The sequence below is a fragment of the Ochotona curzoniae genome, unplaced genomic scaffold (genome assembly GCF_017591425.1).
Source record: "Ochotona curzoniae isolate NIBS_2020 unplaced genomic scaffold, NIBS_Ocur_1.0 contig_3120, whole genome shotgun sequence".
Classification (NCBI taxonomy): domain Eukaryota; kingdom Metazoa; phylum Chordata; class Mammalia; order Lagomorpha; family Ochotonidae; genus Ochotona; species Ochotona curzoniae.
Window position 1 is genome coordinate 1 of NW_024465728.1, and position 15,498 is coordinate 15,498.

The 15,498-nt window shown below is 54.4% G+C and overlaps 1 protein-coding gene across 1 annotated transcript; it reads left to right on the top strand.

Moving 5' to 3' along the window:
• Positions 1–420: 420 nt before the first annotated feature.
• LOC121155789 (zinc finger protein 60-like) lies at positions 421–14,999 on the top strand (the record flags this gene model as incomplete). Its single annotated transcript, XM_040979214.1, has 6 exons — positions 421–567; positions 2,277–2,335; positions 3,516–3,571; positions 13,404–13,588; positions 13,731–13,826; positions 14,836–14,999. Coding segments are annotated over 6 exons (707 nt in total), but the record flags the coding sequence as incomplete, so codon positions are not given.
• Positions 15,000–15,498: the final 499 nt, after the last annotated feature.

The window sequence follows — 15,498 nt, forward strand, 5'->3', positions numbered from 1 at the left end:
CCATGTCTGGACCTGTTGTGAGCCAGAAGCCAGTCCTTCCTTTTGGGACTTGGCGGCTGGGGCCCCGCCACTTCTACCTTCCTCAGACACCTTTCTAGGAACACTAGCAGGCATCTGGATGGGAAACTCTCCAGTACGGACGCACTTGAGTTCACAGTTCGAGGGGCAAGTACTTGCAGTTGAGCATCAGTTAACGGTCAAGTCAGGGACAAGCATTTCAGTGGCTGTTTCAGGAGCGGCGCGTTGACCTTTGGGAAATGTAGTCCTGGGACTTGCCCTAGGACATAGGGGGTGGCCCTGGGAGGCAGCTTCCGGTGCCCGGTCGCGCATGTGCACGCCCCCTAAACGTTCTGTACATCCACGCGTGCACGGCGTGGCCGCACTGCCCAGACTTGCTGTCCTGTCCCTGTGATGTTGCAGGCCCAGTCTCCCGGGCTTTCCTGGCGTGGGTGAGACCCGAGAGCTCCTGCGGGGTTGAGTGGCTAAATCGGCGTCTGCCTGGCATCCACCGGCCGAGGTCCGACAGGGAACCGGGAGCGCGACCCCGGGAGCGCACGGCGCGGGACGGTGAGTCCTCGGCGGGCGGACAGGGCCCCGGGAGCGCCGCCTGCCCCAGCTGAGCCCCGGAGGTGCAGACCCGGCCCCTGGGAGAGGCCTGGGGGACCCGCGGGGCAGGTGGTGGGCACTGCCCGGAGCCCCTGCTGGGTAGTGGTGGACACTGCCCGGAGCCCATGCTGGGTACTGGGCGCTATCCGGAGCCCCTGCTGGGTAGGTGGTGGGCACTGCCCGGAGCCCCATTCGGGGTAGGGTACTGGGCACGGGTCCCGAGCAGCCTGCGGGGATAGTTGGTGGGCACTGGCCCAGAGCCCCCTACAGGACAGGTGGTGGGCACTGCCCGCAGCCCATGATGGGTAGGTACTGGGCGCTGTCCAGAGCCCATGATGGGTAGGTGCTGGGCACTGCCCGGAGCCCCATGTGAAGCAGGTGGTGGACCCTGCCCAAAGCCCGTGCTGGGTAGGTACTGGGCGCTGTCCAGAGCCCCTGCTGGGTAGGTGGTGGGCACTGGCTGGGAGTGGACGGGAGGGTGGCGTCGCTTCTGGAGCAGCTGCCCCTGCAAGGTCGTTCCCACTCCTCCCTTCACCAGCGGGTCCTCGGTGTCCCTAAACGTCCCTCCGTGTCTGGCTGCCCCTCGCGTCTGTCCTGATGGCGTTCCGCCTTAGAATCAGGGGAAACACGTGGCAGCTTTAATGTCTTAGTGGGAAAGCAGGGTAGGAAGAAGGCGACAGGCACCCTTGGCAGTGACCTGTGTCAGCTTGTCACGGGGCAGAGTGGCAGGGCTGCCTCCTGCTGGACGAAGGTGAGGGGTGCTGAGAATTGGGGTGACTTGGCAGAGGGCACTGAGTGTGTGTGTGGCTTGGCTCATGGTGCCACTCCGCAGTCTTACCTCGCCAGCGTCCTGCCCACCATGGCCCCCTTGGTTCTCTTTTCCCTCCCCGACCCCCATTTCCCTGAAAAGCAGAGTGACAAGAGGCAGAGAGAAGCTTCCATGTGCTGCTTCACTTCCCACGCGGCTGCCACGGCTGGGGCTGGTCCAAGCCCGAGCCAGGAGCTCCGTTGCAGTCTCCCCTGTGGATGGCAAGGACCCTGGGACTCGGGCCGTCTTCCCTGGTGCATCAGCTGGGAGCTGGTTCCGAACCACAACATCTGGGACTCCATGCAGCTCGCACCTGGGACGCCATGTTGCAGGCTGCGGCGGCACCACCTTCCGTGCCACACTGCCAGTCCCACCCCATCTGTCCCCAGGAACAGCTGGGTGCTGGGCAAGGCTGGAGCCAGGAGCCTGGAGCTCCCTGCGGGTCTCCTACATGGAGGTCAGGGGTTCAGTTCCTTGGGCCATTACCTGCAGCTTTCCCAGGCACAGGGAGCTGTGTTGGCAGTGGGGCAGCAGGACTCCAGCCAGTGAGCACGTGAGATGTGGGCACAGAGGTGGCGGCCCAACGCTGTCGTGCCACAGACCCAAAACCCTCCCATTTGCTTCTTGTACTGCCCGAGGACATCTATTTGTGACAGGTGCCCCGGTCAGTCCTGACCAGAGAGGCTCATGCTGCTCGCCATCACTGAATGGTGTGGGGGCCCGCAGGGGCAGGTGTGGGGGCCCACAGTCACCCTGCCAGCCCCAGCCGAGCGTCCACGGCGGGCCTCCGTGTGCTGGGCATGTCTGCCTGCACAGGCCGCCAGGCCCCCGAGCTCAGCGCCCGCCTCCTCTCTTCCCCTAGGTCCACTGTCAGCCGGCTCCATGCTGACCCAAAAGCCTCAGAAAATGAGCCGATCGCAGGTGAGTCTCCGGGTGCTGTGTGTTTGCTCCCGCGGTGAAGAAAGAGGAAGCTCCAGATCACGTGAAACACACCCTCACTGCAGAGGGGGGTGAGCTGGGAGTCTTGGTCGCCTCTGCATGCCGGCGGGGGCCACTGGGCACTGGGTCAACGAGGGACTTCTCGTTGTTCGTGAGTTTTCCATGTTGCCACGTTCGTGGAAGTGTTTCTGGGCTGGAGCCAGTGAAGTGGCCTGTGACCTCGTGCAGTAGGAACCGTGGCGTCCTTGCCACACGCGCATCCGTGCGGCTCACAGAAGCCCAGGGCCTGCTGCCCAGGGAGAACCTGATGTGGACGTGCTTGGCCTGCCGGGCCAGGGGTGAGCCCTGGGAGGGTGACCGGTGCCTCACCTGCCAAGGATTTCTGTCCGTGGGGCTGAGTGGGCCCCACAGCTGACCACGCAGGTTTCCTCTTGTCCCACGTCTCCCACGTGGTGTGGCCTCTCGCCACTTTCCTGCCGGGGATTTGTTTCATGGTCAGCTCTAGGCGGCTTTGTCCAGTACCTCGCCGGACGAGCCTCTGACGTCTGCTGTTTCTACGTCTGTATCTTCCCCGTAGTCTCCATTTCCCTTAACTTTGAAAAGACATGACTCAGCGAGCAAGGACCAAGCCAGGCCCAAGACAGGAGCTGGGAATTCCATCGGGGTCTCGCGCGTGCCTGGGCCCAAGTGATGAGCCATCACCTGCGGCCTGCCAGCGTGGGTGATGGTAACAGGAAGCTGGGCTTGGGGAGCAGCCAGGCCCAGGTGCCAGGCATCTGTGCGGAATGTGGCCGTGAGGCCCAGCGCCCACCCCCGTGTTTGTCTTTCCACACCCTAGGGGTCTTTCCTTAAGGTCCAGCATCCTGTGTTCTGAAGTCACGTGGTCCTCGTGGACAGAGAGCTCGTGTTGCTCTTGGTCACCAAGTTGCAACAGGAGCTGCCCTGGTGGGTCTCCTGTGCGTCCTTGCCCCCGTCTAGCGTTTCAAGGAACCGGGTTGTGTGTCTTGGTTTGCCAGTTTGGACTGTGTTGACGTGTTTTATCTCACTCTTTGTGGAAATCAGTCCATTGACAAGGTGGAGGTCTGGCTTATGGAGGGCAGCCTAGCAGGCGTGCTGTGCCCAGGAGGCAGTGGCCAGTAGCACCCTTGGGAGATTTCCCCAGGTTCTGGTGGCAGTGAGCATGCACGGGCTTGGCCGGCAGGAGGCGCTGCGGGTGGGGTGGGTTTTCCACGAGGGTGAGGCCTGGTTTACACACAGGGGCAGAGACAAGGTCTGTGAGGAGCAGCCCGCTGAGGACTCCATGGACACGGCCGGGGTGTCAGGGGGAGTGCTGGGTCCAGGCCCGCACGTTGTGTTTCTGACCTAGCTCCCCTGCTGATGCATCTGGGGACCTGCGGATTGTGGCCCAAGTGCTGGGGTCCCTGCACTCACGTCGGGGACTCAGGTGGAGCCCCTGGCCCCAGCTGTCACACCATTTCAGAAGTGAACCCCAGGATGGAAGCTCTCTCACTCTCGTTCTCTTGGTCCTGGTTTCTCCTGCTGTATCACTCTGCCTTTCAAAAGACGTTTCTGAGGACATGTTGGGACAGTCTGTCCAGGCGAGGGCCATGTAGGTGGACAAGAAAGGACTGCAAGGGCGCCTGCCGTGGGCGCTGAGGCGGGAGGCTGTACGTGCGCATCACCCGCGTGACCTGGGGCCTGGGCCGGCAGCTCTGGCCGCAGCCCTGAGACAGGACTCCTTGTGGGTGTGCATGCGTCAGTCACTCGGGGAGCAGACACTGCAGGTAAAGGCTCAGCCGGCAACACCAGCATCCCATGAGGCCGCCAGCTCGTGTCCCGGCTGCTCCACTTCTGACCAGCTGTCTGCGAGTGGCCTGGGAAAGCAGCAGAGGATGGCTCAAGTACTTGGCCCCTGTTGCCCACGTGCAAAATCCAGAAGAAGCTCCTGGCTTCAGCCTGGTCCAACTGCAACCTTTGCTGGCATTTGTGGAGTGAACTGGACGGTGGAAGATCTCTCCCTCGCTGCCTCTCAGTAATGTCCTGCTGACTGGCTTACCCTCCACTGTCATTGCTGACCTCCCCAGGCTGTGCCCTGGGCTCCAGGGCTGCCGTCTTCATGGAACGTCCGGGCTGACTGGCACAGCCCGCTCACCTTTCACTTGCTCCCTCTTTGCATTCTTACACCTTTTTAAGATTTAGTTTTTTTTATTGGAAAGTTAGCTTTAACGAGAGGAGGAGTTCCATCTGATGATTCACTCCCCAACTGGCCACAATGGCCCGAGCTGACCCAATCTGAAGCCAGGAGCCAGGCGCTTCTTCTGGGTCTGCCATGCGGGTGCAGGGTCCCAAGGCTTTGGGCCGTCCTCAACTGCTTTCCCAGGCCACAGGCAGGGAGCTGGATGGAAAGCAGGTCAGCTAGGACATGAACCAGTGCCTATATGGGATCCCAGTGTGTGCAACACGAGGACTTCAGCCACTAGGCTACCGTGCTGGGCCCTCGCATCTTCCTTAATTATTTCTTTGCATCTACTTGGAAGGTGGACTGACAGAGGGAAGAAAACACCTTGTATCTACAGTACCACTCCCAAATGCCAGAGCTGACCCAAGCCGGAGCCCAGCGCCCAAAATGCCCCCCAAATCTCCCACGAGGGGGAAGGGGCCTGTTTGACACTAACATCCTCCATCATCTGTTGGGGGCACTGACCATTTCCTGCCCTGTGATTGGCCCTTTGCCCTGATTGGTGTGCCTTGGTTCTCTTTAAGTTGATTGGTCAAGTTTGACAGTTAAGCCGGGGGCTTGGCGGGGGAGGGGCTGGAGCGTAACGGATATAACGGTCATAACGGACACGGACATCGGTCACGACGGGACGGAGGGGCAGAATAAAGGCGCCTTGGAGACTCTCTCAAGTGTCGGGTGATTTCTTCCGCGGGACGGGAGGACCCCCGATACCTGGTGCCGTGACTCGGATAGAAAGAAGATAACTGGCGCTGTGAATCGATAGAAGTCAGCTGGTGAACGCCAGGAAGGTAAGCTGAGCAGATCGCTCAGGGAGCCGCTTAGAGCGGGGAATTAGTTTACAACTGAGCTTTTTGCTCAGGAAGCCGCAGCAGCGGGGGGCCCATTTAAGCTGAGGTTTCAGGTTACCTCAGGGAGCCGCTGATAGCAGCGGGGACGTGCACGTCAAGTTCGCGGATTAGCGACGAGCCAAGTTCGCAGGGTAGCGACGAGTCGAGTTAGCCAAGTTCGCAGGGTAGCGACGAGTCGAGTTAGTCAAGTTCGCGGGTAGCGACGAGTCGAGTTAGTCCAGTTTGCGGGTAGCGACCATTAAAGCTGGGTTTGCCGCCATTCAGGATCGCGGTTTGCCGCCATTCAGGATCGCGGTTTGCCGCCATTCAGGATCGCGGTTTGCCGCCATTCACGATCGTGGTTTGCCGCCATTCACGATCGTGGTTTGCCGCCATTCACGATCGTGGTTTACCGCCATTCACGATCGTGGTTTACCGTTTACCGCCATTCACGATCGTGGTTTACCGCCATTCACGATCGCAGTTTACCGCCATTCAGGATTGCGATCTAGCGCCCATTCAAGTTCGCGGTTAACGATCAATTTCTCCATTTGACAATCGGTCAAGTTTGCAAGTTAGCGAAGATCAGCGGTGTTAGAAACATGGGCAATTTAATTTCTTCAACGCAGGAAGAAGCTTCCTTAAAAGGTGGAGATAGCAGTGAAGAATACTCAGACTCAGGCAGTCAGGCGGGGGCCTCTGGTGAGGATATTGATGAACTCGCGCAGAAACTAGAGACCGCTTCAATGCAATCAAAAAGGTCTATCTGGCAGCCGGCTCCCCCTCCGGGAGACCCCCCACTCACGCCAACTGCGCCGCCCTGGCAATGCCAGGAGCGAAAGGGAGATCGAGTATGTGCCCCCTCCCCTCGGGGTACAAGTTCATGGCGCGATTTTGCCGAGGCAGGCCAAGTGTTTCCAGTTACAGAGGATAGAACACAAAATCCCCCAGTTCGTTCCTGGGTCTCAATTGATTTCAAGTTAATTAAAGATTTGAAGACCGCTGTTGATTCCTATGGTGTTCATGCCCCCTTCACCCTCGCGGTGCTGGAACAGATAGCAAGCTCAGCATTGACTCCTGATGATTGGAAAAATTTAGCTAAAGCCACCCTGTCCCCTGGACAGTATTTGGTCTGGCGGTCAGCCTGCCGCGAGTTAGCATTAGACACTGCACGCCGTAATGCCCAAGCAGGCAATCCTGCATGGGACGTAGACGTACTCCTTGGGGAAGGTGCTCGAGCGGGACAGGAAAACCAAATAGATTACCCCGAGCCTGTTTATGCCCAGATAGCCACTATAGGGCGCAATGCTTGGAGGGCCCTTCATAGCAAAGGCGATCTGCGCTTTTCCATATCTAAAGTGATCCAAGGGCCTAATGAGCCCTATGCGGACTTTGTGAGCCGCCTCATGGAGGTTGCATCAAAATTGTTTTCTGATGTAGAACAAGCTATGCCATTAGTGAAGCAATTGGCCTATGAAAATGCTAATAAATGGTGTCGTGAAGCCATACGCCCTTGGAAGCATAAGGACTTGGATACATGGATTAAAATCTGTAGAGATGTGCATGATCAAGTTACAGCTGGAGTTATACAGGCAAGGGAACAGGCTAAAGTGATAATGAATGCTATGAAACAGGAGAAGGGGTTTAAAGGGCGGGATCAGATATGCTTCAGATGCGGTAAACCGGGGCACTTTAAAAGAGACTGCCGCCAAAGAGAGCCCACTCATCTTCCTCCTCAGCCTCGGCTATGCCCGAGATGTAGGAAAGGGAATCACTGGGCTAATGAGTGTCGCTCAGTGCGAGATATTTCTGGCCACCCCCTGGAAGGGAACTTTAAGCCAAAAAACGGGCAGAGGGGCCCAGCATCCCGGGGCCCCCACAGAGCATACGGGGTGCACCAGGAGCAGATAGAACAGACAACCAGGCAATACGCCGAGCCACGCCTGGAAGCGCAGGATTGGACCTCTGTGCCACCTCCCACATGGTATTAACCCCTGAGATGGGCCCACAGGCACTTGGTACTGATTTTCATGGACCACTTCCTAATGGCACAGTGGGATTGGTGTTTGGACGGAGTTCTAAGACCATGCAGGGCCTGATTGTTCACCCAGGAGTAATTGATTCTGATTATACTGGCATTGTCAAAGTTATGGTTTCTTCACCAAAGGGAATAACTGTTATAATTCCAGGAGAGCGTATTGCCCAACTGTTAGTCCTTCCTAGCTGTCATGAGAGTTGGCGGAGTCGCCATGCCACCCGTGGGGACAAAGGCTTTGGATCCTCCGGAGACGCCTTAGTTAATCTATCTGTCTCCCTCAAGGACCGACCATTGGCCACCCTTATGCTACGTGGCACCCCATTCGAAGGCCTTTTGGACACTGGGGCAGATGTCAGCATTATTAGGCAATCAGATTGGCCCAAAAAATGGCCCCTAAAGCAATCTAATCAAACCTTACGAGGCTTAGGAGTGGCTAGCCAACCACAACAGAGTGCATGTGTTATTTCCTGGGTGGACCACGAAGGTCACAAAGGGTCCTTTCAGCCTTATGTTTGTGCCATCCCTGTGACCCTATGGGGCCGGGAAGTCTTAAGTGCTATGGGACTTCGTCTTAGCAATGAGTCCTACCAAACAGGAAGCCAACAAGCATGGAATATCATAGAGAATATGGGTTATTCAGGAAAGGGTCTAGGTAAAGAAGAACAAGGAAGAATAGAACCAATCGTGGTTAGACAACACCCAGGAAGGGCAGGGTTGGGTTTTCAGCTGGGGCCACTGCGAAACAACAGCCATTGAAGATTACGTGGATATCGAATGAGCCCATATGGGTGTCGCAGTGGCCCCTAACCTCTGAAAAGTTAATGGCTGCCCAGGAGTTAGTGTTAGAACAATTATCATTGGGACGTATAATGCCTTCAGTATCTCCATGGAACACACCTATCTTTGTTATTAAAAAGAAATCAGGGAAGTGGCGGCTTTTGCATGATCTTCGGGCTATAAATGCCACTATGCAACCTATGGGTGCAGTGCAACCTGGTATGCCTTTAGCCACCGTAGTGCCTAGAGAATGGTATCTTATTGTGATTGATATTAAGGATTGCTTTTTTTCTATACCTCTACATCCACAAGATTCAGAGCGTTTTGCCTTTACTTTGCCTTCTATTAATCATCAAGGCCCAGATCAGAGATACCAATGGGTTGCACTCCCACAAGGTATGATGAATAGTCCTACTATGTGTCAACTATATGTAGCTCAAGCACTGTGCCCTGTAAGACGAAAGTTTTCTCGGCTTTGCATATATCATTATATGGATGACATTCTTGTGGCAGGAAAGCAGAAAGAAGAAGTGCAGGCCGCCTTAGTGTGCTTGAAGCAAGAACTGGCACGGTGGAAATTGCACATTGCCCCTGAGAAGATTCAAGAGGGCCCCAATGTAAAATATCTGGGACTACAGATGACAGCCCGTCAGGTTGCCCCATTACAGGTTAAAATCAGAATGGATGGTTTAAAGACCCTTAACGATTTCCAGCAGGTATTGGGACATATTAATTGGATCAGACCATATCTTCGTATTACCACCAAAGATTTAGAGCCCCTGTTTTCTATACTTCATGGAAACCCCGCATTAGATTCACCCCGAGAGCTTACTTTGGAGGGACGCAAGGCCCTTGAATTGGTCCAGAGTAGACTCCAAGAAGCTCAGGTTGAGCGTTGTGATCCTTCACAACCATTGTCTGTTCTGATTATACCTGAAAGTATTCCTGCTGCGCTGCTATGGCAGGGGGGGCCTTTAGTCTGGATCTATTTACCCATGCAACCCTCCAAAGTGCTTGCCACCTTCCCTGAACTTATGGGCCAAGTGATTCTTAAAGCAGTGGAGAGAGCCCGAGAAGCCTTTGGTGTTTATCCTAGCTTATGTGTTACCCCTTATTCTAGAGAAATAGTTGCCAGTCTATGCCAAACGGTAGATATTTGGGCCATTTTGCTATCCTGCTTTTCTTTGCAATTTGATACGCATTATCCATCCCATCCATGGGTGCAGTTTTGCAAAGAAGTCCCATTGTGCTTTCCCAAGGTGGTTAAGGAGCGTCCCATTAGTGGAGCGCGGCTTGCTTTTACAGATGGGGCTAAAGGTGGTACAGGGGCAGTTGTCTTGGATACCCAAATTTTCCCAATTGCGGTTGCTTCCTCTTCTCCACAAACTGCAGAATTGGCCGCCGTTGCTTTGGCCTTGCGGTTAGTGCCTGAGCCCCTGAACATTCTTTCTGACAGCTTATATGTGGTGAATGCTGTTAAACGCCTTGAGATGGTAGAATATATTTTACCTCGCTCTACAGTGCATGAGGCCCTGTTTCAAGTCCGACAATTGTTATTATCCCGGACCAATCCTCTTTATGTGGGCTTTATTCGGGCACATTCCAACTTGCCTGGATCTTTAGCCCAAGGCAATGACAAGGCTGACTCTGCTTCTAGATTCCTCTTAGCATTCTCCGTGGAGGAAGAGGCAAAGCGCTTTCACCAACGGTGGCATGTTAGCGCACAAACCTTGGTAAAGCGCTTCCCAATCTCTCGGGATGCTGCCCGCACTATTATTAGACAATGCCAAAATTGTGTCCCATTTTTATCCCAGCCTTGCTTTGGGGTTAATCCCCGTGGTCTTATGCCTAATCATATATGGCAGATGGATGTTACCCATGTTCCCAGTTTTGGTCGCCTTTCTTTTGTTCATGTCTCTATTGATACCTGCTCTGGGGTTCTTTATGCCTCAGCTCATACAGGGGAAAAGGTTCAAGATGTTATATCTCACTGCCTTCAGGCTTTTGCAGCCTGGGGAGTCCCCCAGTGTTATAAGACTGATAATGGACCTGCCTATGCAGCCAAAGCATTTGATAAATTTTGTTCTGAATTTGCAATTAAACACTCTACTGGCATCCCATATAATCCCACAGGCCAGGCTGTGGTAGAGCGTGCCCATGCAACTCTCAAAGCATTATTAATAAAACAAAAAGGGGGAGTAGGAGCCACCCTATATCCCAAAAGTCCTAAACATCAATTGGCTTTAGTTACTTATATTTTTAACTTTTTGATTCTGGATTTGGATGGCCATTCTGCTGCCGAACGCCACACTGTTGGCGCAGGCCCCTGCAAAGATTGGGTGATGTGGAAGGATGTTTTAACAAAACAATGGATGGGCCCGCATCCTGTCTTACGACGGACGCGAGGAGCGGTTTGTGTTTTTCCGCAGGATTCTGATGGACCGGTGTGGGTGCCAGAACGTTTGACGCGAGTGATAAGAAAGCCGGAGCAAGATGAACCTGTGGACGTGGTGGATGCTGACCAGCCTGATGTTCATTCAGATACCGAGAGGAGACAACCAGAATCTCCAGCTAAAACTGCACCATAAAAGGTGTGCAGCAAATATTGACTCGCTGTCTAGGGCCTTGGAAATGGCCCCCAGAATGGACTGCTGTCAAAGTACTGTGACTCCTAGAAGAGTAGCACCTGATCTTGCTGTGACCAATTTATTTCCTACCTGTTCAAATTGTGCCTTTGTGGGGTATAACTATACATATGGTAACCCTGTTCAATCTGTTTCTGCTCAGTCTTGGAATGTCTGGGTACTTTGCACTAATAGGGGTGGGTGTTCAGATATATCAGCTTTTGCATTTATTGATAAGGTAGTGATAAGAAATTGTAATTATAGCAGTAGTAGTTCTAGAATATGGGAAGAAAATGTTAAAGTTAATTGCAGTTGTTATGTTATCTATAATGCTATTTATGTATGTGTACAAGCTCCATTTATGTTTAATGTTTCCATGAGTGCTAATGTTACCCTTTTGAATTGCTCTGTAGTTAAGTGAGCCCTTAACCAGTGTTGGAATGGCTCTGGCACTGTGGTGCTGGTACGCATTCCACAACTTATTTCCATCATATGGGGACCTCCTGTGTGCTTAGTCTACCTGGAATGTGTGTCACTCCCTCTATTGTCACCAATGGTTCCCGAGCACTGAATTTGTCCAGAGAATTATCCGCTACGCTATCCCCTAGTGGAAGCTGGTCCATACGACAAAAGTAGAGATTGCCACAGTAAAGCAATGGACAAATTGCATACTAAAGGATCTTTCCTTTGCACACCAATGGGCTGGTATAGTAGCCCTGGGCCTTATATCATTCTTTGGGGTCTGTGGATGCTTCATCCTTGAGCACAGCGTCAGCAGCAGTAACAGCAGCTGCTAGTGCAAGCTGTGCTTGCCCTTCACAGCAGATAATCCCTAAAAGTCTGGCTAGGCATGCTGGACCGGTAGCCAGAGACGGGTAAGTATCCGATATGGCTTCACCAACCTAAGACAGGTGCCACGTTCCTAGCCACGTGGTTAGCCCATGATGGGTAAGGGGAGCCTGAACTCGGAACACCTAAGACAGGCACGGTCCCTTGCTTAATAAAACAAGAAGGGGGAGCTGTTGGGGGCACTGACCATTTCCTGCCCTGTGATTGGCCCTTTGCCCTGATTGGTGTGCCTTGGTTCTCTTTAAGTTGATTGGTCAAGTTTGACAGTTAAGCGGGGGGCTTGGCGGGGGAGGGGCTGGAGCGTAACGGATATAACGGTGATAACGGTCAACGGACAACGGTCACGACGGGACGGAGGAGCAGAATAAAAAGCGCCTTGGAGACTCTCTCAAGTGTCGGGTGATTTCTTCCGCGGGACGGGAGGACCCCCGATAATCATCCCCCAGTTTGCACCGGCAGGAAGCCAGAATCAAAGTTGAGGAGCCGGGACTTGAACCTGCGTTCCTATGGGATGCACATGTTCCAGGCAGGAGCCTGACCCATAGCGCCACAGCACCCACCCCTGAACCCTCTACTTAACAAGTTACATTTATGTTACTTGAGAGAGTCTAGACAGGGAGATCTTCCATCTACTGGTTAAACCCCACAAATGGCTGCAGCTGCTCCAGCTGAGCTGCTCCTAAGCCAGAAGCCAGGGGTTTTGTCCAGGTCTCCCACGTGGGTGCAGGGGCCAAGCATTTGGGCCATTCTCCACCACCTTCCCAGGCCAGCAGCGTGGAGATGGGTCTAGTGGGCAGCCAGGACTCCAACCAGTGTCCATATGGGATGCCAGTGTGTAGGCAGAGGGCTAACTTGTTGCACTACTGGCGCCTGCACCTTCCTTTTCAAAAGTGTGCTCTTGTAGGTAGCACATTGTTCCATCTTGCCTTTTTCCCCGAGTCAGTCTGACAGTTCTGCATGTTAATTGGGCTTTGTCGGCCATTCACTTGTACTGTGCTGAGGGAGAGGTTGGGCTCCAGTGTGCTGCTTCCAGTTTGTCCCCGTTGGGTTGTCAGTGGGAAGGCGGCTGTGGGAATGGTGGCTGCTTTGGGGTTGCTGGTGTGCTGCTGCAGTGTGTCCCAGCTCAGCAGGAGCTGCTTTCCTGGGTCCCTCTTGTTGCCTTGGATTTCCACGCGCAGTGTGCACACAGCAGTCCACACTTATGTTTTAAATGACCGCTTGTGTGATGCCCTTTGCTGGAGTAGATTCCTGCTGTTGGCCGGAATCCCAGACGTGTGCTGGTTCAAGTCCAGCAAGCCTCCACATTTGATCCAACTCCCTGCTTATGGCCTGGGAAAGCAGCAGAGGACGGCCCAGCTCTGGCCGTTGTGGCCATTCAGGGAGAGAATCAGCAGGTGATTCTCTATATCTATATCTGTATTTATATCTATATCTATGTTCTAGTTGTCTCTTCTCTGTAACTCTGCCTTTCCACTTTTATTTGAAAAAAATCTAAAAAGAAAAAGGAGGTGACGGGCAAGTCCAGCAGCTGGTGGGCTGGCCGTGTGCACTGTGGCCCCTGGCCGTGAACAGCACAAGGGTGGAGGTCCAGGAGTCTGGTGGGGGATGATGGTGGTGGGTGTTTGTTGCCCTTGGGTTGTGGGGGCTGTGCTGGCTCTGGGTGTCATGTCTGGCACAGGACAGAGCCCTGAGGCAGAGCGGGCACCAGGCGACCCCGCACACATGTCCCACTTGGTGTCTCACTGCCGTTGCAGGGGCCCGTGTTGTTCAAGGACGTGGCCGTGGGCTTCACACAGCAGGAGTGGCAGCAGCTGGAGCCGGTGCAGAGGAGGACATACCGGGAGGTGATGCTGGAGAACTACAACCACCTCGTGGCCATGGGTGAGGAGTGCCCCTCCTGAATGTCCTCTGGGTGGCGCCGGCAGGCCACTTCATGCCCACTGGGTGGTGCATAGGGTACAGATAAGTGCTCAGGAACCTGGCAGCCCAGCCCTGACCTGAGGGCCCTGCTTCTCCCAAACAGGCGGTGACCTCTCCAAGCCACGCGTGATCGTGAAGTTGGAGCTGGGAGAGGAGCCCTGGCTGGTGGACAGCGAGCTTCCCTGTCTGAGTCCTTTGGGTGAGCAACAAGACTGTTTACTGTCCCAGCCGAGGTGACAGCAGGACCCGTGTGCACGTGGCCCCAAGCTCCGTGCCCTCTGCTGGCACTGGCTGTGGCTCCAGCTCAAGATGTGGTCCACCTTGCCAGGGAGTTTGCTCCCACAGCCCTCAGGCCCCTCTTGGCCCTCTACTGGCAACCACCTTTGTTTGCAGACACCCCAAAATCTTACAGGAAAATCACCATGAGACTTTTGTGTTCACCCTTCCTGGCTTGCATTTCCTCCCTGCTGGATGGCAGCTCCGCCCTCTCTCCTCTTCCCAACTCCACTTCCCCATTCAGTGCTCAGTCAGGGCCTGTGCTGCCCAGGATTGAACACCTGCCCCCGGCCAACAGATGACCTGTAGCACTGACTGCCACGTGCACCCAGCACCTCAACTGTCTCCTGGGTGACCGGCCTGACAGCATGGCAGCATGGCAGCATGACAGCGCCAGGGCCTGTGCTGCTCTGTGCTCCCCACAGTGCCCAAGGACTTGAGCCACCAATCTCCTCCTCCATAATTTGTTTTTGAAAGATTTGCTTTATTTGAAAGGTGGATTCATAGAGAGAAGCAAAAACAGAGAGAGCTTCCATGTGCTGACTCACTCCCCATAAGCTGCAGCAGGGCATTCCAAAGCCAGAAGCCAGGTGCTGCTTCTGGGTCTCCCAGTGGGTGGCAGGGTTCCAAGCACCTGGACCATCCTCTACTGCTTTCCCAGGTGCATTAGGCAGGATCTGGGTCAGAAGTAGAGCATCCTGGACACGAACCAGTATCCATATGGGAGGCTTAGCTTGCTGTGCCATGGTGTATTTTTGGTTTCTGGCTGTTGTTGCTGTGCAAGGCCACTGTCCACACATTCTCACCGTCTGCATATTCCCACTGTCCATGTGTTCTCATGGTGCACGCACCTTCACTGTCACGTGTTCTCACTGTCCACACGTTACCACTGTCCATGCATCCTGTACTGAGAGATGGGCTTTCTTCCTCAGCTACCTGGCCAACGACATGGAAGAGGACAACGAGGCCCCCAAGCAGGCCATCTTCGCATTCCTCTACGGCAAGAACTACACTCAACAGCCCTTCTTGGACAAAAGCACCTGCAGTTCATGCGCTGCATGTGCTGGAAGGCCAGGGTCACCCTGGAGGAGTGTGAGGAGGTGGGTGAGGCTGGAGCTGCTTCAGCAGGGCCCGGGCTTGGGATCTGGAGGTAGTGAGAAGGGCCAGGGAGGAGTCTCTGAGAGAGTGTTTGTCTTTCCAGATCCAAGCCTATGACCCAGAGCTCTGGGTGTGGGGGCGAGACCGGGCCCTCCTAGCCTAAGCTGCTGCACTGACACCAGTGGTCACCGGCCAGAGGGCAGGTGCGTGCAGGTCCTCGGGGTGGGCTGGGAGGGGGCTGTCTCCAGTCTGGGAGATCTGGGGGCCATCTGAGCTAGACTCCCACTCCATGACCCTCACCCTTTAAAACCTTGTCCAGATCTACAGTGGGAGATGATAAGTTGGGACTGTGTGCACGTCCAAACCTCCCATTCAATTCTGCTGTATTTGAACTAATAATTTGGGTGAATTGCAATCCAATTTTGCTCATATTTGTAATGGAGTGCATATTTTATATGTAGCTCCCACATAATGTATGCATATTATGATGTATTTTT